We start from the raw sequence: 22880 nt of genomic DNA, 5'->3' as shown, positions 1-22880 counted from the left end.
CAAGAATAACACTTTAATGGTTGAAAAGGAAAGAAAAAGGAAGAAAATAAATAAAAAAAAAAGTAATGTGCTCCTTTTAAACAGCTGCACCTTGCTTTTTGTTGTATTGACATGTTAAAAATTATTTTTGAAAAAAAAATCCTTCTTCAACTATACCTCAAAAGGGATTTTTTGATCGCCAATATTTTGCTTGCAGAATTTTATGCTAGTATTGGTTGCGTTTTTCAACCTAAGAAGCCTACTGTGCTTAGAGGAGCTCTTCATAATTTATACTTATCCATGATTTGTTGCTGAATAATATTTTTTCTTTGCCTATTATGTAAGGATTATGCTTGTTTATCAACAGGATTAGCATTTTAACTAAGCAATTGATTTTTATTGGAACCTTGTATAACTGTAAAAATCATATTTCCCAAGACCTATCATAATGTTTATTCAAAGATGCATATTTCTGATCCATTATATTCATTAGGGGATTAATTTAAGTGGTGGCCAACGACAGAGAATCTGTGTAGCTCGAGCACTCTATCAGAACACCAACATTGTCTTCTTGGTAAGATTTTTCTTTTTCATATGGAGCACATAAAGTTAGTAATAAAACTGTCATTCCTTGTATATATCTTCAGAAAACTTTATATTATCTTTAGAGAACTATAGGGACTTGTATTCAACTACAAATCCAAGTTATGGAGTTAGGAAATAAAAAGCCACCAGAGGCAGTATCAAAACATACTGGGAGACTTAAGGAGGTGGGATCTACAGAGGTTAATGCTGAAGGAGGCGAACAGCTTGCCTTTTACTCACTCACAGTGGTACCTTGTATCAACATAATCCTGCTGAAATCAGCAAGACTTCAGGGTAAGGAGAAGCACCATAATGCAATTAGTTCTGAGCAGTGAACAGACTGAGCATTCAACAGTCTCCTGTAGAACGCTGTGGATTCAGACAGACTTTTTCTTCTCTGTTACTAGTTTCAGGGTATGTCAGGAATTTCAGGACTCTACTGTTCATGAAGGGGCTGTCTGAGACCCTTCAAAATTAACTGGGGACTTAGCTCTGTTCTTAGAGAAGAAGTGTTTGTACAGCTGAGTGTTATCTTATTGCTAGCTGTACTTACTCCAAGAGAAGACCAAGCACACCTGCAATTTAGTTTGGGTGAAATTAGTGTAGTTCCTGACTCTGCTTTATCTTAGCTGTACCGGTTTCACATCAAAGTTAGACCCAAGTTTGGCTCTGGATTCCAACATTTTCAGTTTTGAATGTGAAATTTCCGATTTAGTGTTCCTGATCATGTTTACTTCATACTGTCAGGTGGCACCAGCACTGCACACATCTAGACACAAAAAATTATATGAGTCTATTGCTATGAATTGAAGAATAATGGATTCTAGGTCACTACTTCATAGTGCAGCCCTCTGACTGGGTCTTAGTCATTAGAGAGAGATGATTGGTAATGGGAGATGCTTTCTATTTAAAAAAAAAAAAAAACTCTGAATTAAAAATATATACTTTTTTAAACCTGTTCTTTTTACTTATTTATTTATTTTATTTATTTTATTTGATTGCAGGATGACCCATTCTCTGCTCTGGACATTCACTTAAGTGATCATTTAATGCAGGAAGGGATTTTGAAGTTTCTCCAAGAAGACAAGAGGACTCTTGTTCTGGTGACACATAAGTTACAATATCTACCACATGCTGACTGGGTAAGAGAAGAGCTACTATGCTGCAGATTTGCTAATGATGAACATACGTTTGAAGTTAACACTGTAATGCTTGACAAATTCACTATTGCTTTCTGTAATAGAGTGATTAATTCTATATATCATGTGGCTAGCTACAACATTACATAACATGGATTTTATAATAGAAGAAAACATTTTATTTTTATATTATTTGTGTAGGATTTTTGATGGAAAGCCACTAAAGAATTGTGACTTAATTACAATTATGACTATAACTTATGGCTTGTCCATGTTTTTTACAAGTACAGATGAGTTTGGCTTACAGAAGTTTCAGTTTATGAGCTGTGCTAACAAAATTAAGAAATTATTTCTTAAATATTGAATACAGTGAACACAGAAATTTATATGAATGTAATCTCACCAATTCTAGGACGTCTTGTAGGATCCAGGTCAGTGATTATACTACATATATTGCTGAGTAGACCTATTGGATGCTTTCTCCCGTAGATCATAGCAATGAAGGATGGAATGGTGCTTAGGGAAGGGACACTAAAGGATATACAAAACAAGGATGTTGAGCTGTATGAACACTGGAAAACTTTGATGAATCGCCAAGATCAAGAATTGGAAAAGGTAAATAGGAGCATGTGGGCAAGGATGTCAAGGAAATATTTTTCAGTTAATTTCTAAAAAATCAAAACGTGTCATGAAACGTGTTTTAAACTAGACACTAAGGAATAACACATGAACAGTTGGAGATTTAACGTCTAGAAGAAATTGTCTGAGCAGTCCATTCTAGATGGTTTTTAAGGACACATCAGGCAAACATCCTTTTGGAATGATGTGCACAATTGATCCATTCCTGGGGCAAGGGGTCTACAAAGGGACTTTCTAAATCTCTCTTAGCCTTATGTTCTGTTATTGCCATAAGGATTTAGGATTCTTTAAGAGCTATTTTCAAAGTTTTTATCATTTTAGAAGAGAGGGAAGGAAGGAATACAAGGAAAAAAAGCGGAAGAAAGTGGACAAAGCAGGATTTTCTGAAAGAAAAATCCTAAATACTGTGCTTTTGCATTCTGTGGCCTCACTGATCCAAATAAAGTCTCTTTGAGGTTAATGTTGGTGCCAACACAGTAGCAGACAACTGAGCTCTTAAATTAATGAATGATTTCTTATCACAGGATATGGAAGCTGACCAGACTACTCTGGAGAGAAAAACTCTTAGAAGAGCCATGTACCCCAGAGAATCCAAATCACAACTGGAAGATGAAGATGAAGGTATGTTTTATCATTTCATTTTTTTTATTCTATTGCTATCATTGCCTTTTCACTTGAATATCCAAAGCTGACAGTTAGCAGTGAAGTATGAAGATGTTGAGGGGAGGCTGGATACTGGCAGCTGGCAACAAGACCCATCAGGAACATCCCTGGGATGACAGACCAGGCCTAAAGGGATTAGTCAGTCCTGAGAAGCAATTTAGTGATGCCAGGGAAGAGAAAAGGTGAAGTGCAGGCTTCCTCTTACAGGGAGCACTAACCACAGAGATTCTGGTGGTGCTGTTTGCTGTAATGATTGTAGAATACAGAGTAGCTATTTGCAGGCTCTTTATTAACGCCTTGTGTTTCATCTGGCAACACTCATGGTGGATTGCTATTTAGGACATAGATCTGTTGGGCCTGGATTACTGCATTTTGAAGAGATTCCCAATCACTGTACAATAGGCAGAGCTAGACACCAAAGTCCTTGAGATGGAAATACTACACGGTCTTCATATTTATTTGGTGAATGTGGGCAGAACAGCTCTTACTATGTGTAGTCATCACTACATTTTATCAGTTAATTTCTTGGAGGAGTTTAAATTGGGGTCACTCCCAAGCTCCTCCTTTTGGTCTGTGCAGGAAAGCCTTGCCAACAACCTAATCCCAGAAATTGGAAGCCATTATTTCTTTGTGGGGTAAGATAGAAAATACAAAAAAAAGATGTGTCCATATAGTCCACAGAATGCTTACAAAAAAGCAGTCATCGTTAGGATTATAAAATATATATCAATATCTTCAGGGCTGAAATATAACCTGAGAATACATTCCAGGTCATCCACACTTCCTATGTTACCTGGGAATGTACACGTCTCTGTGTCCAAAAAAAGTATATAATTTTCAAAAATGTATAATATTAACTTTAAAGAAAATGCTTCTTACTAATTCAATTTTAATGTTCAAAATCAGAAATAGGTTGCATACACTGTCAGTTTAGAGCTGTCAAGTAAGAGCAGGTCATCGTTTTTTTTTCCCCAAGTGTAGCCTGCAAAGCTATCAGACGTATATTCTTTTTACTTGGTGGAAAAATATTTTAATGTAATATTTATGCATATATGAAATATATATTTGCCATAGCAAAAGTCTGCCACCAATTGTATTTCAGTATGATGTGCAAATTATCATATAGTCAATGGTAGGCCTAGAAGAAACACTAATCCAACATCTACGTTCTTTTAAATAGACAAAACTTTAGTACCTCTAAATAAAGTGAGAGTAAAATTCACTTGTACAACAGATGACAGAGCCTCTGAATGGAAAGCTTGGGAGAGCGTTTTGTAATCTTGCACATAACCCAAAATGCTCTGCTGACAGTACAAGAAAAACAGCTGAACACATTGGGAAAAGGCCTAGTCTCTACTATAAATACTGTCAGTACTGAAGACTTGACACTGACAGACTACAGAGTTGCTCAAAGAACACAGGGGAAGTCTTATGAAAATATGTCTGAAGTGTTTTCTGTTTTCAAATGATGAGTTGTATTTTGCCATTAAAACGTAAGGTTCAAAACAAAAGTCAACCACATACAGTAAAGCCAGGTATAATTCTTAGGACTGCATCCAAGCTAACTTGATTAAATGTCTGAATCACAGAGGAAGAAGAGGAAGAAGATGAAGATGATAATATGTCAACTGTCTTGAGGCTCAGGACAAAGATGCCATGGAGAACCTGCTGGAGATATCTAACTTCTGGAGGATTTTTCTTGCTCTTTCTGATGATTTTCTCAAAGTTGTTGAAACACTCAGTTATAGTAGCCATAGATTATTGGCTTGCTACATGGACATCCATGGACAATGAAAATGAACTCAGGAATGCTGCTGATGCTAAGAGCACAAAGAAGGTGGGCCATACCTTGGAACCTGACAGAAAATAAAAAAATAAATAATTAATAAAAAAAAAGAGAGAGAAAATGTTTGCTGTTCATTTCAAAGCCAGCTAGACTGGAAAGACAGATAGACATAGTAAAATCAATCATTAGGTAGGATGGATGAAAAATTTATGCTAAAAATATAAGGCAATTCAAACGTTGTCTTTTCAAACATGTAAAACTGAAGCAGAAGCATGTTAAGAGTAGAAAAATGGTTGAAAAATGAGGAATCTCATACCAAACTTTTCCAGCTGGATTTTTTAACACCTAAGTCAATGACCCCATTTCCCTAAGTACTGGCTCTCCAGTTATGTCCTGTCAGGAAAGAAAAGAAAAAAAAAGAAAAACAAACAAAAAAAAGTCTTCAAATCTTCAAATGTACTGCTTAAATAGGATCTGTTTATTGTTGTAAATGTAACTAATATACAAATATCATAATTCACTTAGCAAACTTTCAGAAGGCTTAAGTGTGTTATAGACCTGGCAGGTTAGTGTAGGATTTGCTCTAAGAATTTTAGTGGTGCTTGAACTTAATAATGTGGAAGTTTCCAACATCTCTATAGTGCCTTAATTATTGAGAGATTCTAGTCTGTTTGTCTGAATTCCCTGGCTAACAATTTGCATACATTCATGTTTACCAAGCTAGTCTATCTTCATAGTTCTATCACTTCAACATCTTGAAGGATACTTATCAGTAGCTTGAGTAATCTTGGAGCAGTCAGATTTTCTAATTATATTAACTTCATGAATTTCAGTTCCATGACAACTCTTTTATTTTCCAAAAAAAAAAAAAAAATCTAAAATGTAATATAATTATGTAGTATCTGCAATGTGACATACCAGCTGTTTCTACCTGGTACTAGTACCTTGGGAACTTCACAGTAGACAAAATAAATGTGTGGCTACTTCCAGGACTGATACGTTTGTCGTTTTATTAGACTTATCATGTAGCTGTCTTCAGCATCCTCTCTGGAGCAGGAATCGTCCTGTGCCTCATCACATCTCTCACTGTGGAGTGGATGGGTCTTACAGCAGCCAAGAACCTACATCATAATCTCCTCAATAAGATCATCCTTGGACCAATCAGGTACAGGAAAAATAATGTTCCTTCTGGAGAACTACACAGTCAAAATCTGCCCTCTTTGTAGCTGGAAGGGTACTCCTGTGAAAAACTCTTGTAATGGCCCTGTTTCCTTCAAGACTTCAAAAAGTGAAAATAAGCAGTGAAGCAATGGGGGAAAAAATTCCATGTCAGCACATGTCAAATTTTGACCCCTTTTTTATCTGGCTGAAAGGTAGGTGTGTCAACTAGCTGCATGGAAGCTTCAGGGCTTGGATATCAGGAAGGCTTTGAGTGTAGTCCTGGCTCCACAGTACCCAGAGCCAGCCCTGGGGTCAAATGATTTGGACACTAGGCTTCTTCTAATGCCTGTGGGGATAGATTCTGTACATGCCAAGAGTGGTCTCCTGTAGGCAATGGGCTGGCCAGAAGGGTCATATTCATTCCTGCATAATGAATACAGTTATCACAGTTCTTTCACAAAACAACAAAGTCGTGGTGCCTGGACCTGTGCAGGAGGTCAAATAGCAACCAGGGAGAGGATTTGATCCTTAGAATGGAATGTAAGCCTGGAGGGAGTGTAGATGAAAGAGCAAAAGGTAAAATGATTTGGGGGCTTTTGCAAGAGGTGATTTAGCAGCTAGGTGGGAAAAACGCCAAGAGAAGCATTTGGATAGTCAGAATGCAGACATGATGGGCTGGTGTGATATTTATGTTCATTGCTTAGTTTTAGAAAATAGCTGGACACAGCCTTGTGTTCTATCTGACTGGGATTTTTATCCAAAACTGGAATTCCATTTCAAATAACTTTTTGCTTTTAATTTTTTCAACAGGTTCTTTGATATGACTCCACTGGGGCTAATTCTAAATCGCTTCTCTGCTGATACCAATATCATTGATCAGGTATACATATCAATATATTCTGATTTATTATATCTTGGCTTTGTAAATTTTCACTTAGCTGCTGAATAAGATGATGCATTAAAGTATTCACTGGAGAAGGGCATAGCAAAAAGAGGCTCTGGAAAGGATAACAGACAAATTCAAAATATAAATTAGTCATACATTTGTAGTAACGAGGGCATGAAACTATCAGATTAAATGTGATATGAGACGGCAGCTCTTAATTTCTTCATATACAGATTAGTAACTTCTGTTAGAAAATCTGGATTAGCAAAACACAAGATTTTGGATTCAAATCAGGAAAACAGAATTTAGAATATAACAATTTTTACTATATGGGAGTACATATGAGGTAAATAGGTGCTCCATCCTGGCTGTAGCACATATGAATTTAGATCATTCATGGAGAGGAAGGGATACTTTTACTATGTCTGTGAATCAAAAGGTTTGGATGAGCAATAATCCTGAATATAACGATGATGGGAACATGGAAGGAAAATTAAGAGGTTCTGAGAAAGAGAGTGCTGTTTCTCTAAATATTTAGTATATCAAGAACAATATTCTCTTTCTTCCCTCTTACATAAGTGAGGTGGAAATGGCCCCTACTTTGTCATGATCTTTGGAACACTGACCTCTAGAATAAGAACTACTAGGTTGTTTTTTTAACCTCTGCACATTAGGGCAGTGGAACCACAGAAACATGCAGGCTCCCAGTGTAGGGGGGTATCAATGAGTGTACAGTAGTATCATTCCACTTACCCTAGGGTCCTCTACAGGAAAAGGCATGTAGTGGTGCTATCAGTTAATTTTGTCTTATATATGTTTTTCTGTTTGCTTTAGCACATTCCCCCTACCCTGGAGTCTCTTACCCGGTCCACCTTACTCTGCCTGTCAGCCATCGGGATGATCTCGTACGCCACTCCGTGGTTCCTTGTCGCCCTCGTGCCCCTTGGCATAGCATTTTACTTCATCCAGAAATACTTCAGAGTTGCTTCCAAGTATGCATTCAAAATCTGCCCTGAAAATTTCTTTTTAAAAGTTGGTATATAAGGGCTGTATTGAAATGTGAGATTATTGAACTAGTATAAGGGGAAAATTGCCGTAGTGACCATGCCATCCTGTATACAACCCTGAGGTATGAGTTTGAGCCATACATTAGAGGATGTTTCCAGCTGATCTGACTACAAATAAGGTATTTTGGGAAGTAACATTAGTTGCTGAAGTCTTGTACACTATTGGCTGTCAAGACTGATTAGCGTGAGTTTTGGTAAGTCACCTGAGCCAGCTCACATCTGGTCAAAGCTCCTCTTTGATCTTTTGAGGGTTAGTAGAGAATTGAAAATAACTTCCTGGATTAATGCCAGTCATGACTTTTTCTTCATATTGTGAAAAAATCCACAGAAAGCTATTTCCACTGTATAGCATCATCTTATACTCAGAATGGTTTGGCTAGTTTTAAAGAGAGCATTTTTTTCAGTAGAAAACTGCCATGATTTCTCAGAGTTATGTTTTTAGTACTAATTATATAATTTAGTAGCACATCTAAGCAAGTCATTCTAAGTTTTTTCTTACGTTTACTCAGTCATGCTTCTTTTTTCTTTTCTTTTTGTAATCAGACAGATGTCTGACTCGTTTTATTCCACTTCCTGATACTTAAAAATGCCCATCAAGGTACCTGCTGGCGGAACACGCATAGAGGCCAAAATAACCTTCGAGTCAGCAACAGTTCACTTCAGGTCCTGTCTCTGTAGTAGGCACATTGCAAAGCATTAACTTCTGTTTTTTAGCATCCATCTAAGAGGAATGGTGCTTTTCAATCGAGTGCTCCAGTACAGTTAATTTCATGGATAATTCTCTTATTTAGGTAGCCTGAGAAGGAATTATGCCAGTTATTCCCCTTAAATCAATGCAGCAGGTGGGGCACAGAGCAAAGTGTCAGTAATTTATCTTCGCTGTAGCCGACTTTTCTTCAGCTATCCTCAGAATTTCCAGTGAATTTTTTTCATAAGAAAACTTCATAAAGTCAGAATTGGCAAAACAAAACCTGTTTTATTCTAAAATAATTGCTTACATTTTCTAAGATTTTGCAAAAACCTTGTTATTTCCACACTGTGTTTCCAAACTGAATCTGTGCATGACAGTCCAGCAGGTCTCAAGGTGGCTAGGGAACCAAGGGACCTGGTTTTCATTCATAAATTCATTATGATCTTCTGTGTCACCCTGTTCTGCTACACACAGCAGTGCACATCATTTAAACTTCTTAAAATACACAAGAATAAACAAAACCTGATGTATTAGACCCCAGGGAAATACTGTGGTTTCTCTCTGTGATTTTATATGTGAGAGAAAAGTCTCCATCCATCTCCAAACCTGTTTTTCCCACGTGCTGAACTGATAGCCATACCACACAAGCCAGCAAGAGGTTGGTCACCCCTGTAGGTCAGCACACACACACATGTACCCATTGGTTTTGCAGTCACTGATATTCTGCAAGTCCATAACTACCTCATTCATTTTTATTTCCTTACAGTTTTCTGGGAAAATATGCATCAGCAAGTGCTTTATTTTTTTTAACTTATTTAAATTATTTTAAATCACTTGTGAGGCACACAGGATTGAGTTGTGTTCTTCCACTTCATGATAGAAATGAGTACATATAATAGTTATTTGTAGAAAAAATATTCTTGGGAAATGTATGATGAAGGAATAGCTTGAGCCAGTATTTATAACGTATTTGCATGCTGTACTTTCCAGCCATATAAGCTTCAATAATTTTTAGAAATGCAAATATTTACAGTATTTCGTGCAGCACTTTGACTCTTTATTGCATTTTCCATTACATCTCTCAAAAACTTCTGTGTATTTTCCATCATAAATTTGAAATAGAGCATATTTATCATCAAAACATAAGCAGCAAATTCAGTTCTGTATACTGTAACATTCAGCATCATGGAGCAGCTATTTCTGCTGGCCTATCTAATGCAGTGTGCAAACAGAGTAGTATTTTAATAAGGAGTTTAAATATCTAATGCTCTGGCCTCTGTTCTGTTTATACTTGTACAGCTGGCTGGTATGCCAATGGCAGAGTATGACAGAAAGATGTATTTGTCTCTGTGCCTTGGAAAACATTCCTGTTTCAGGAGACTGGAACTTTTAGACTTAAATATCATTGCTCCATACAGTTTTTGAAAATAAGAAAATTTCTCATTCATATTATTGCTCTATCAGTGATATCTCTATTTCAACCAGTGGGCAAATATTAACACTACACACAGGTGGTCTGCTATACTCTGCCATATTTTGAGTTCAGCATGCTGTTTTACTTACAGACACTGAAAATGAGGAAAGGTTTTTATGCAAAGGCATCATCTTTGTCAGGCCAGCTGAAACACTTGCACTAAAATAGACAAATTTACAGATACACAAGCTTTACTTTATAACTGATGTAAGAGCCACAAATAACATACATTGAAGTTTCAAATTAACTGCTCTGAGCTGATCGTATTAATTATATTAATAAATTAGAATATTTAAGAGTAAAAGGTGATTAGTGATGGCTAAAATTGACAGCAGGGTTTTAGCCAGGAGAGAGGTGATGATGTCTTCACTGTGGGACCAAGAGAAGCTTGACTGTAACCAAAAACTGGCAGGGTGGAGGTGGCTGGGATGTGATTGTAGTCTTCTATGACAAAAGTGAAATGTGAGATTTCTGTGCCAGTTTCTTTCTACACTATAGAAATTGTATTTTGCATGATCCTGAAAAGAATATGTTCAATACATTAAATACTGATTGTTGTCCATTAGGCAGTAACATTTCTACAGGAAAAGATGTAATAGCTTCCTGCTCTTTGTTTTCTCTGCTCCAGGGACCTCCAGGAACTTGACGACAGCACCCAGCTACCTTTACTCTGTCACTTCTCTGAAACAGCTGAAGGCCTTACCACCATCAGAGCATTCAGGTCTGTAAAACCAATGATTAGAGGGAGGCTTGGGTTCTGGTCAGGCCCATGTAGCTTTCTTGGAGCATGTCAAATTACTTGATTTGGTGGACTTTAATTAAGCTATCTCATAAAAGGGAAGTGGTTTTTGTTTTCATGTTGCTTTTCCATACCTTTAAACTCTTGTGCATGTTTTCAGTAACACACTAAACATGTATATTGGTTTTCCTCTGAATTAAAGATGGTGACAGTTTTAGGATATGCTTTTTAAACTTTCAAGATGTTTAGTTTAACTGTGCCTTACTTGGACAGCACGGAGCTCGCCTTTGAGGGCAGGCATGGGAATCACTCCTTCAAAATCCCTGTGCTACAGCCTACAAGCTGTGTTATCCAAGTGCCTCTGAATCATTTCTTTATTTAGCCAATACCTCAGTCAGGGGTGCATCACTGCTGTACTCTCTAACTGGGAGAGTAAATAAGCAACTAGAGAGACTTTCCAAGAAAACTACGACAGAACAGAACCTGATCTTGATATTCTACAATGTAGCCTTGTCAACCAAAACAAAAAAATTATATTCCAGGTGAGAATATTTTCACCTTTCCATGCATGTTTTTCTTTTCTTTTCTACATGAAATATAGGCCAAATTCTCATATTTTCACTGCATTACAGCTAGCATGCATAACTCTGTCAAAGTGCAAGCTTGATGTTGTCCCCAAGTATAACTTGCACTCATTCCACACACAGTAAAATTTCAAACCAGAGCAGATCACACTGTACTACTATTTACATATGTATTTGATCTGGTTCAGCTCAGCAGGAGACTTCTGATATTTTTCCCAGCTCTACTGGCATTGGCCCATTTTAGCCAGCATTGATCAGGCTGAGCTTAACAACAGTGCCTCTGCCTCTTTGCAGAGAGATGGGCAGAGTGGGATAGAGTCTAAACCCTAGATGGCCAGTGGCTGGAAGAACTCTTTTCTCATCTTATCAATGAATTACACATTTTCTGAGACTGTTCCATCACTTCAAGCTAGCTTTAGGACCTAGTCTATTAGTTCAGAGAGCTGCAGAAAGGACTGTGGCAAGACAAGCAAAAACGTATGCAGTGTGTTGAAGAGATATGAGCCAGTGGTTAACACAAAATGCTTTGACAAGCTGTATCAATTTGAATGAAGTATTAAACCAGTAACTCATAATTAAGTCCTGATACTGATGTATGCTGAGTGCTTCTTGAGACATTCAGCGTGGCCTTTCATCACATTATCTCCTGAGAAAGAAGAGGAGCTTAGCATTTCTTGGGAGTCATTCAACTCTTCTTTACCTTACAAAACAACTATGTGAGCTTGGATGGCAGAGAGTAAAAGACAGCCCCAGAAAATGACTAGGCATCGTAACCATCACTTGAGTTTTCCCAAATTTCTGGTGCAAATCAAAGCCATTTCATTTCCCATTTTGTGCTTCACTGTCAACCAAGAACCTGAAGTCTCCAGTGTATTTTGTCAGCAAGCTCATATTTACTAATAATCCCATTAGTCATTCTCTGTAGTTTGAGTTCAGTATGTTCCAGGATAAAATAGAGCAGCTCTCTGCATAACTTACCACAAAGTAGCACAGTTGGATAAGAAAGCGATTTCAGTGACCTTTGCTGTTTGTCATCTGACAGGATAAAAGTCTAAAAGAGCCCAGAAGATGAGCTGGATGTGGATGAAAAGATACAGATCGAGCAAGTCAGATTTTCCATTAGGAAAACAGGAGTTTTGCTGCCAGAATGGCAGACGAGCAGAATATTCAGTGAATCTTTGCTCCTCCCGACGTCATTGCTGTTGCCAGTTGTTGCCTTGGGGAGGTTGCTTGCCATGTTTACAAGCTGTTCAGAGGGAAATGAAGTATCACTGGGAAAAAAAAAAGAAGAAGAATAAAAACAAAAGATAGGAAAAGCTTCTGGTAGAACAAGGGTTACAGGAGCTTCATAGCAGGGCCCTGAAACTTTGAAATGTAAGAACTTGCCATGATAAAACAGACGTTAAGCGGCTGTATGAAGTTTGGCTATTTCTTTCAAGTGATGGTATTGAACAGACAGCAGAATGTGAAATGAGAAAATGTCTTCCACCTGACTGCAGGCCAGACCCTGAAGTACTGTAAGGCACCATGAATTTAGTGTATTTATACCAACAGAGATTTTATTTATACCCCTCCTCTCCACCCAAGTCTACCTTCATTTTCAGGTGCTCTGATGTTCTTGCACTTTTTTTGAAGACGGCAGGCATTACATGGGAGAGGCAATTGACACTGGAGGTGATACAACTCATTTCTGTAATTCAGAAATGATCTATAGGGATCATTGACTACATGGGATCTACTCCCTCATTGTAGCGGTCTGAGCCTCTTAGGCAGTGTATGGCTGCCTGAGAAAACAGCTGAGCTGAGCAGCTGAGAGGTATTGATCTACAAATCAATCTACAACCTACTAATAAACAATGAAACCTTAGAGATGCCACTCATTTTGAAGACTCACAAAGCTGTTCAGCTAACTTCTGCCTGGTCAGAAAGCTCTGGCAGCAGGTTTGGGTCCTTAGGGAAACGCTTTTAATCCAAAGTTTGGCAAAGGCACAAGGGCAAAGAGTTTGAGGTTGAGGGAAGGGGAGGGAAAGAGGAATTAAATGCTTCATGCTTTTGTGTATGAGCGTGTAATGTGTTGTAATATAACAACTTTGCTCTCGGCAGGCACGAAGCCAGGTTTAAACAACGTATGCTGGAACTAACGGATACGAATAACATTGCCTACTTATTTCTATCGGCTGCCAACAGATGGCTGGAGGTCAGGACGGTACGTTCAGTTTAGTCCCAGCCATGATTTTGAAACCTTGGAAGCAAAGAGATTTTGCATGATGCAGAAGAGAAGATAACAAGAATAAATCTCGCGATGAGATTATACACACTGTTACTTAAAATAGATTGGGATTGTTTATGATAAGCACATAGGGTTTTTTAAGCTTTTTTGGCCATGAATAAGAAAATACGAGTCTCCCTCATCTTTTGCTGTTGTGATGTCTACTGTCTGAAGAGACTGCAAGAACAAACATTTACATAACTTGAAATAAGGTTTCTCTACTACTGTGCAGCATCTGCAGACCTGTCCCTGCAGCAGCTATTTTCAAAGCAGAGCATGGCTTTTAAGTAATTTTGTGAACTGTCATAAATCTGCCAGGGCTATTTCAGGCATCATGAAGCTCCCTGAGATGTCTCCCCAACAACAAGTTTAATCCCACAGCTGTAATTTAGAGCCCCTATTTGCACAGCCCTTACTGCAGCTGTGAGCCCATACTGTGTGTAATGTACAGTACTGTTTAATATCACAAAATATAGCAGAGCTAGACTTCAACTTAAAAACAGTAGGCCACAACACAGCCAGTACCAGTGAGACAGGCTTCTGGATTTTATAGGGGCTCTCCAGTGACAGCATGTGAGGAACTTCCCTGATGTGCATGAGGGGCAAGCAAAATCACTGTGATTTCCTTATTCATCTGACATGAAAAGAGCAGAGAATGAACAGAGCTGTGACCTGATTTTGCTAGACACAAATAGTAACATACACAACTAATCCTCACATCAGGGGCATTATTCCCACCTTCACTTCCTGGTACACTGCTAAACCAACAAAGATGTGCTTCATTTCTTATGAGGGCATGGCTTTCCCTTGTGCATGAAGCGTTCAGCATGTGAGATCAAGCTGAACTTGCGTTGACACCAAAGACAGAAAAATAACAGAGCCTCATCCAGTCCTGAAATAAGCTGTGGCAATGCCCATTAATGTCTCAGTCTCAGACTTGCTTACATGCAGAATGAATTTGATCCAAGAATATGCATTGCTTCATCATCACATTAGAAATGATGTGGTCTTGCCAAGGAATAGTTCATTTAGCTTTACCTAACAGTGCAGTGGTACTAATACCACTCAAAACTTAGGAGAGTTTAATGGCAGCTTTGAAGTCCTGTCCCAACTGCTCATGGAGATCCAAGAGCACTGTGCTTCTGTTTCCCAGTAGTTAGGTTAGAGTCTGTCATCTGCTCATCAACACTTCTTACAGACAGATGAACTAGGCAACCCTTGTTTCAAATCTCAGAGGAAAAGACTCCAGGCAGGACATTATCAAACAGAAGGGAAAAAAATAGATGGAAAATGCTAACCCTGTAGTCCAAAGTAAATATAATGCAGGGAACAGTAAGAGAGTGGGAATGCCAGCAGTCCCATGAATCCTGATTCAACTTGACAACTACACCTGGACAACTACATCAAGACCACACGTATCTGGCATTCACTTCAAAAGAGAGATACACATCAAGGAGATCAGTTCAAGCTCCTGCAAAGCATATGAGAAGTCAGATCTGTCCAATACAATCTCCACAGCAATTTGTGCAAGAGCAAGGCTTACTAGCCCAAATGCAGCCCTATAACTACACTGCTCTACTGCTTTCAGCTACTGCTACCAACATCGACATGGTGTTTCACTGCAAGCTGTGAGTGTATAGCAGGCTTAGAGATGTCTTCCCCAAGCACAGTGTCCCATTGCACAATGCTTTATGCATCATGCTTTATTGCAGACACTTTATGTCTGTCTGCCTACAAAACGTGCATTAACTGTAGAAGTCCTACTAGAATCTTTCATGGACTTTGTGAAGTCAGCATTACTTCTGTTTTGAAAGGTAAACCCATGTTTGAGAAGACATGGAAGTGGAGAGGAATAGACTTGATTTGTTTTAGTAGTAGTAAATAAGGGTGTCAATGTTATGCCATTCTTATGTTTTTCTTTACACGCTCAGTAGATTTTTTTATATCTCCTCTTTTGGGTGTAGCCACACTGAGATGCCCCAGCCCAACTGTATTTGAAGAAAATACTGGACTGTTTCACTTGTGTCCAGCAAACTCCAAGAGTGTTTCAGTTTGGGCACCAAAAGTCCTGACCTTTTCCAGGAAAAACAACCCAGAAGTAAGGACTAGGTGCCATTATAGAAGTAACTCTCAGTAAACTGAATGTGCTGTGAGACTGAAGAAATTTTCTTGGTGCTGCATTTTAATGTTGTCTAGAATCTTTCTTTCTCCGTCTCATTTTAGGATTACCTCGGTGCCTGCATAGTTCTTACTGCAGCTGTAACTTCCATCACTGAAGGGCCTAACTCGGGGCTTGTGGGACTAGGTCTCCTGTACGCTCTGACGGTATGTACCAAAGCAGAAGAACTTTCAGACCAATGTATTAAGTTTATGGTAGTTTTAAAAATACATATACATGGTTATCTTCCAGCTTCCTTAATCTTGAAAAAAACAATCTTGCAAATAATGGATTCAAGCCAAAGTTGAGAGAGTTCAGGGCAACTTGGACTTGCTTCAGGTTTTATGAGCCAATTAAAAAAACACAGCCATTCCCAGGCCCCGCATGTTCCCAAGCAGAGCAGAAAAATTAAAAATGCATGAGGACCTGCTGTGCACTCTGTTTTGAACAACGCTGTGTTGGTTGCTCCTGTATATGGCAAAACCTGCCAGAAACTGCTATCCCACAGACTGTCATAACCTGGGTGATATTTAACCAATGGCCAATAGAATCATTGCTGAAGAAGCACAAATGCCATTTCTGCTTTTGGAGGGAATCTGCTCAAATGCCCAATATTCTCCATCCAATTCTGGATGTATTTGGGGATTGAGACCTTTAAGGTTGGTAGGCGTGGCCCGTCATGACAAGTAGCAATTGGAAATCAGAGAAGATGCGGTTAGGAAAGACAAGATTTTGATGGCACAGTAGCCAATTCATTTTAACTCTTATTGTTAGCAGGGAGCTATTTGAGATGAGTCACAGAGGTGGAACAGTGTTTTAGTGTAGTAGGCTGTAAGAGAGAATGAGAGAGCATCATGGGCGTAGAGTGAGTACTATCATCATAGAGAACAAAAATATCACTAAATTCACCAAGAGAGTGGGGATAAAAGCGGGATGAGGATAGCGGCAGGGAGAATTTTTGAAATCATGTCTGGCATGGCACAAAGCTGGCTGCTTTATGCACTGGTACAAGGAAGGTGGTGTCCTCTAGAGGATATGGGTATGGGTCTTAACACTGAGATTTGGCTTTACCCATAAATGCTGGTGAGCCTATGGTTGCAACAGAAGATTCTCGGCAGCTGCCTTAGGGTGGCCTTAGATCCCTTTCAAGCCACTGTTGCAGCACAGTGAGCATCTGCCAGCAACTGAGAAGCAGTCCCAGACTTTCAGCTTCACTCTGAAAACATTCCTGGTAATCCTGCTTCATTAGCAGAGATCTGGAAGCGCCAAGATGTCTGCATCAGCTTTGGCTACTTTGTATTTAGTCTGCATTTGCAAACAGATCATTAGTGCAAGTTAGCTGTTTGCTCAAGTCTGGTGTAGCAGATGAAGAGATACTCCAGTTAAAAAGTGGTTACCTGTCTCTCCCCTCCCCCATAACAACACTAGTGAAACTTTGGATGCAGTTGGATGATTGCCTGCATCCCCTGACAGGTTTTTGTGTCGTTTGTCTTTGGAGCTAAGAGAGGGCTGACGTTTGGACCTGGATGAGATCAAACTGTTTGTACCAACATGATGTTTACTGTAGACATTCAGAAGCTTATTCTCTCCCCTCGTATAAACCCTGCCAATTCTGTTGCACAACTGCGATAAAGGCTGAAACAATGGGCAGAGCCTTTGGGATGCCAGGCTCTTTTATCAAATCTGCTAGAGCTATGATTGCAGATAAATTTCTGAATCAAAAGCTGGACACAGAAGATGCGTATTTCTGAGCAATAAAGGAAGTACTTCACACTACCCCTGAGAATAACTCCTTATCATTAGGGCAAGCAACTAAATCATCTAAATTGACCAAAACAAATATTGTTGACTCTCAGTGAAAAATATTTACTGTATGCCTATTGCATCTGTATTAGGTAAGTGGTAAAGAAGTGAATGAGTGATTTATTCATAATAAACATCTGTCAGATTCATCAGTCTCTGGCAAATAAATGACAAAATCATTCTCTCACTGTGTTTGCATGTAGAATGCTCTCCTTAAGTGAGGTTTCTACACCCTTATTCAGGTTTCTAAAGCTGCTCAGTTTCTAAAGGTGCTTGTCAATCAACAGTACCTAATAAGATCAGTTCTTTTTTTTTTTTTTTTTTTTTTTTTTAAATTGGCACCTAAACATACAGTTAGGAATGTAAGTTTAGGAAATGGCTATACAGTTTTCAGCCTTAAATAGTCTTGACTAGGGATCAGCTTCCCTAAGTTACTGGGTATTGTTTGACAACTAATAATCAGTAGTTACTTACTACAAGTAATACCTTTTTGATTACAAATGGGAATAAAAACTAAGAAGGAAATATAATTGAGCTGATAATATATTTTTTCTCATATATTGCTATGCTAAAGAAACACACATTTTCCACTGAGATAAATGGATTATCTAAATATGCACAGAAAGAAGCAGAATTGAAATGCCCATAAAATTATTTTCAATGTATTTGCAAATAGTGAATTTTCTTAATCTTTAGTCTGTCTTTGAAAGATTATAAATTGCCATATTCCCAAATGGCGTTACTGATTTTGATTTCTTCTGTGTTGTGTGTTTAAAGAAGGTGTCTGTCAGTACTGCTTACTTGGGAACAAGAGATTCCCCTAATCAGTCACATCTACAGACTCTGGGTATAACTTCCTTCAAAAAAAAAAAAAGAACAGAGTATACTGGGTGCTAAATTACTATGTCACAGTTGTTTGCATTGGAGTATGACAGGCCTGTTATGTGTTTGATGCTGTTCCACTGAGTTTAGGACTGTTGCAATGCCAGTAACAGATCCACAGTGCTGGGTCAGGCCAAAGACTTTCACAAATTTATCTGAGTTTTATTCACAAACAGATAGATGCACAGACCTGAACCATGTCCTTGTTTTCTTTTTGTAATGTAGATAACAAACTATTTGAACTGGGTGGTGAGAAATCTGGCTGATTTGGAGGTGCAGATGGGTGCAGTAAAAAAAGTACACAGCTTCCTGAACATGGAGTCGGAGAACTATGATGGCTACTTGGGTATTGCACTCTAAACTTTTTTGTTTGTTGATTTTTGTTGTTGTTTTTCCTATAGGATTGTTAAAGCAAGGTAGACTTGGTCATGCAAAATTTATAGGTCTCCCTGACGTGTAGGAACTCCCACTGATTGGACTGACAAGGATAGCCAAAAGCAGCCATGAGATATGTAGCCTATACTAGTCAACAGGAAAAAAAAAAAAAAGAGGAAGAGGAAGAAGGAGAAGAAGGAAGAGGAAGAGGAAGAATAATGAGAAAAAGGAAGAAGAAGAAGAAGAAGAAGAAGAAGAAGAAGAAGAAGAAGAAGAAGAAGAAGAAGAAGAAACCTATCAAAATGCAGATAAGAACTAAAAATGCATTAACAGTCACATGCTTCAGATGTGGGATCTTTGCAGCAAATGGGGGCTACAAGACAGGGGCATGATGGCAGTCAAACCTCAGTCAGACCTCAGCAACTCTTCCCTGAACTGTATGCTGCTCTTTGTACTGCTGCTGTTTTATTCAAATTAGCTTTGACTGGTATTTTGCAAGTGCTAGCAGTGCAAGGATGAAGAAGTTCACAGGTCAGAAAGCCTCCTTGGAAAGCCAGGCTCCTATTCTGAGGACAGCACCTACCTGCATATTTGCAAATCAGGATGACATATGAGCTGTGATAATGTCAACAGCTCAACTTGTAAAGCAGTAACAACATTCTTCCTTGCACTGTCCTTCCTCTGCCAGTTACTGACCTCAGAACATGTTAACACTCCGCTGACCTTTTCTGCTCTCTTTGCTTCTCCCCGTTTCGTCGCTAAGAGCCCCTTAGGCATTTACCCTCCTGTCTTATATGTCAAGATCTGGCAGCTAAGTGCTAACGTGCCCTGAGACAGTTCTCAGCTCCCCTGCAAAACAGTCTGAACGCCAATCTAGCGGAGGGCGCACCTTTAGCCTATGTCCTTTTGGCATGGCCTAGGTTTCTCAAGTGGCTTCATGAAGACTCCCAGGAAGGAGGGAGGGGAAAGGGAAATGTCATAAAAAGTGGCCCTTTGATAGCATTTGTTTTGTTTTGTTTTATCGTAACTATTCCAGACTCTTCTCAAGTCCCAAAAGACTGGCCTCAAGAGGGGGAAATCAAGATTGAAAATTTGTGTGTGAGATATGAGAACAACTTGAAGCCTGTTCTCAAACATGTTAAGGCCTATATTAAACCAGGACAAAAGGTACTGTATAATTGCATATGGTCCTCATTCTGGAGCAGATCCTTCTTTATTGTGTTTTCTTTTCTAAGGTAGCAGAAGAGCAAGAATAACAACAATTTGCAGTAGCATCTGTATGCATTGATGGTCCTCTCTGAGGTCGCTAGTCATGGGTCAAGAAACACACTGATGATATCACTTTATTGGCTGGGATCAGTTTTTCTTCTGAGACTCCCATCTCTTTCTGTGTCTATCCCCCCTTGCTTAGAGTGAGCATAGGTGGCAGATGAGATTAGATGAACATCAAAAAGGAGATGAGTAAACACTCAAGAACATCTCACATTTCAGTATATAGTGTCATTTGAGTCCAGGACAAAATAATTATGAAATTTTAAAAATCTTCCTGGAATAGATGTTCCTAAAGATTATTTAGCAAAAGGGAACTATTTGTTCCAACATTTTTGACTGAATATCCCAACATTCCTGAAATTCTGTTGTTTTTTATGTTAAATTTCAGCTACTGAATCGTTATAAAATGCTCTAATCAAAGTACTATTAAATTGTACATTACCCCACCTATCAATTCAACAAACCGAAATAACAAAATTCTACGTGAACCAAAAAATATATTTTTTCCCTTGGTTAAAATTGCATTTATTGCAATATTAACATTGCAGAAATTTCGTTTTCCACTGTATGAATTGTGATGCATACATGCAAACTCATTGCATGCAAATGAGAAACACCATAAGGTCTCACTGTGAAGTAAATAATACTCTTTTTTTATCAAGCTGAAAATACCTAGCTTTTACGATGTGATTGCTAAGGTTGTTTTGGGACAGGTGGGAATCTCTGTCACATGTTCCATGAGCTCTTCAGTGTACACATGAAGCTGCTTCACCTTTCACTTAAGGGTTCCTCTCCAGGTCTCTGTGGAATTTCAGCACTGCACAAGCCATATGGAGAAATTAAGCAGGTTTTCTTTTTTCTTTATTTTATTTTGTTTTATTTTATTTTATTTTATTTTATTTTATTTTATTTTATTTTATTTCTTTATTTTTTGAGATAAGGCATCAGCTGTAGCAGCTGAAATACCACTTTAAATAGGTTTTAAAATATGTTTGTTTGTTGTTGTGGGTTGTTTTTTTTGTTGTTTTTTTTTTTTGTTATTACCTTCTGCCTGGAGTTTGGAGCAGGGTAATGATCTCTTCCTAATACTCCTTAGCATCAGTGATAGCCCAATGCTTTTCTTTTCATTTTACAAGTCTTTTCTGATGCACAGATCGAAAAGAGTCTGCCACTGGCCATTGGGAAGGACCTTTATTCTCACCAGTAGGGCAGTCCAGTCCAGCTTTCCTGAAGGACTGCAAGTCTGACTTACAGCTTCTTTTTATAAGGAACATCTTGCTTTCTTTTGCAGGTTGGGATCTGTGGTCGTACTGGCAGTGGCAAGTCATCCCTGTCTTTGGCGTTCTTCAGAATGGTGGACATATTTGATGGTTAGTTTTCACTGGAGTCTGTTGTCACTCCTGACCTCCTCCCCCCTTATGTCTTCAGAAGAAACTCTATTGATATTTTATATCCTAGCTCTTTGGCTTGGAAGACACTTGGTTTGAATGGGGCTTGTTATACCTGATCCTTCAAAGTGTCGTATTGTGAGTAGCATTTGGTTCTTCCAGGAAATGTTACACACAGATTATGCTTGTAAATTTATTTATTTATTTATTTGTCATTGACAAAACAATATGCCATTTTTGAGGTAGGAGGAAAAAATATGCAACTCTCTGGAGCCTCTAAATTTCTCCCTAAAGAATAACTGTATTAACTTATGTTAAGTGTCATAATATTAGCAGAATAGAAACTGGAACTTGATAAGCCCATTCCCTTGATAATTATTTTTATTTTATTGTGTTTTCCCACAACTGCAGCAGAAACTGACTAAAGGTTTTGGAAACTTTTTACTATGTTTTCACTCCTGCAGCATTTCACTCTCCTAGCTCATTGGAATGAACCAGTGTGCAGCAATACGCACCCTGGCATTTATAATAAATATACATGTGAACTGTTGTACAAATGTGGAAAACTACTGGAAATTCATCTTTTTGTTACAAAGATTTCTATGTTTCTAAATTGGCCATTATGCATTAAATGTTTGCTAGGGAAACCCCAGTAGGATGTGGGAGGATAAGTAAATCTGATGCAGCTAATACTTGCTTTTGTTGTGGTTCTGTGCCTATATGTATATATGGTTTCTGATTCATGACTGAGGTTCCTGGATATATAAGTAGTGCAAACAGTTTTATTTCTGCTCAGCTTTCAGTTTCCTTCTACTTTAATCTTTGTTCTATATCTTTTCTTTGTCTGTTCCTTCTGTATCCCTGATTTTTCCCTATGGGAATTCCTCAGCCTTTTCTAATTGAGCTTAGTTTGTCCTTTGTGCATAACCATCTCTCTCTCAGCAAAACCCATATTTGGACTCTAAGCTGATCCACTTCTGAGTGGGGTCCTGGCTCTAAAAAAAGATTACTTAACAAGATTACAAGTAACTTTAGTGAAGCCAAGATTTCATTCAAGGTATCCATCTTGCTTCCTTATGTCTGTGTTACTTCTTAAAATTTTTATTTATTCCATATTCCATGTTCTCACTTTATTCTTCAGTCTTTAATGTTTTCCCTTTCTTGTCCTCTCTTCAAACCATCTCTTTCTTTTGTCTTGCTTGAGCGCCCTCATTACTTTCTTGGTTTCCCAACTCCTCTCTACTTCACTTTTTCTCACAAGTAAATCATCTCATCTGCTCTTTTCTTTCCCTTGAGCACCCTGGCTTCTATCAAAAATATCTTACCTTGTTCCCAAGGTA

The 22880-nt window shown here is 38.4% G+C and overlaps 1 protein-coding gene across 10 annotated transcripts in view; it reads left to right on the top strand.

Annotated features, from left to right (window-relative positions):
* Positions 1 to 22880, top strand: part of ABCC9 (ATP binding cassette subfamily C member 9) — a 78800-nt gene that overhangs the window by 46082 nt on the left and 9838 nt on the right. For 7 of the 10 annotated variants that reach the window (XM_040545205.1, XM_040545202.1, XM_040545201.1 and 4 more), the window contains 14 exons: positions 473 to 553; positions 1569 to 1706; positions 2193 to 2318; positions 2867 to 2963; positions 4595 to 4842; positions 5808 to 5956; positions 6763 to 6832; positions 7673 to 7830; positions 10699 to 10791; positions 13497 to 13599; positions 15886 to 15987; positions 18731 to 18851; positions 19917 to 20047; positions 21444 to 21522. In XM_040545205.1, the coding sequence (XP_040401139.1) occupies positions 473 to 553; positions 1569 to 1706; positions 2193 to 2318; positions 2867 to 2963; positions 4595 to 4842; positions 5808 to 5956; positions 6763 to 6832; positions 7673 to 7830; positions 10699 to 10791; positions 13497 to 13599; positions 15886 to 15987; positions 18731 to 18851; positions 19917 to 20047; positions 21444 to 21522 (1696 nt within the window). Of the gene's footprint in view, positions 1 to 472; positions 554 to 1568; positions 1707 to 2192; positions 2319 to 2866; positions 2964 to 4594; positions 4843 to 5807; positions 5957 to 6762; positions 6833 to 7672; positions 7831 to 10698; positions 10792 to 13496; positions 13600 to 15885; positions 15988 to 18730; positions 18852 to 19916; positions 20048 to 20865; positions 21000 to 21443; positions 21523 to 22880 lie in introns of those variants that run through there. The other 3 variants (XR_005816306.1, XR_005816307.1, XR_005816308.1) reach the window with 3 other exon arrangements.

The sequence above is a fragment of the Cygnus olor genome, chromosome 1 (assembly GCF_009769625.2).
Source record: "Cygnus olor isolate bCygOlo1 chromosome 1, bCygOlo1.pri.v2, whole genome shotgun sequence".
NCBI classification, from domain to species: Eukaryota; Metazoa; Chordata; class Aves; order Anseriformes; family Anatidae; genus Cygnus; species Cygnus olor.
This window is presented reverse-complemented; position numbering and strand designations above follow the sequence as displayed.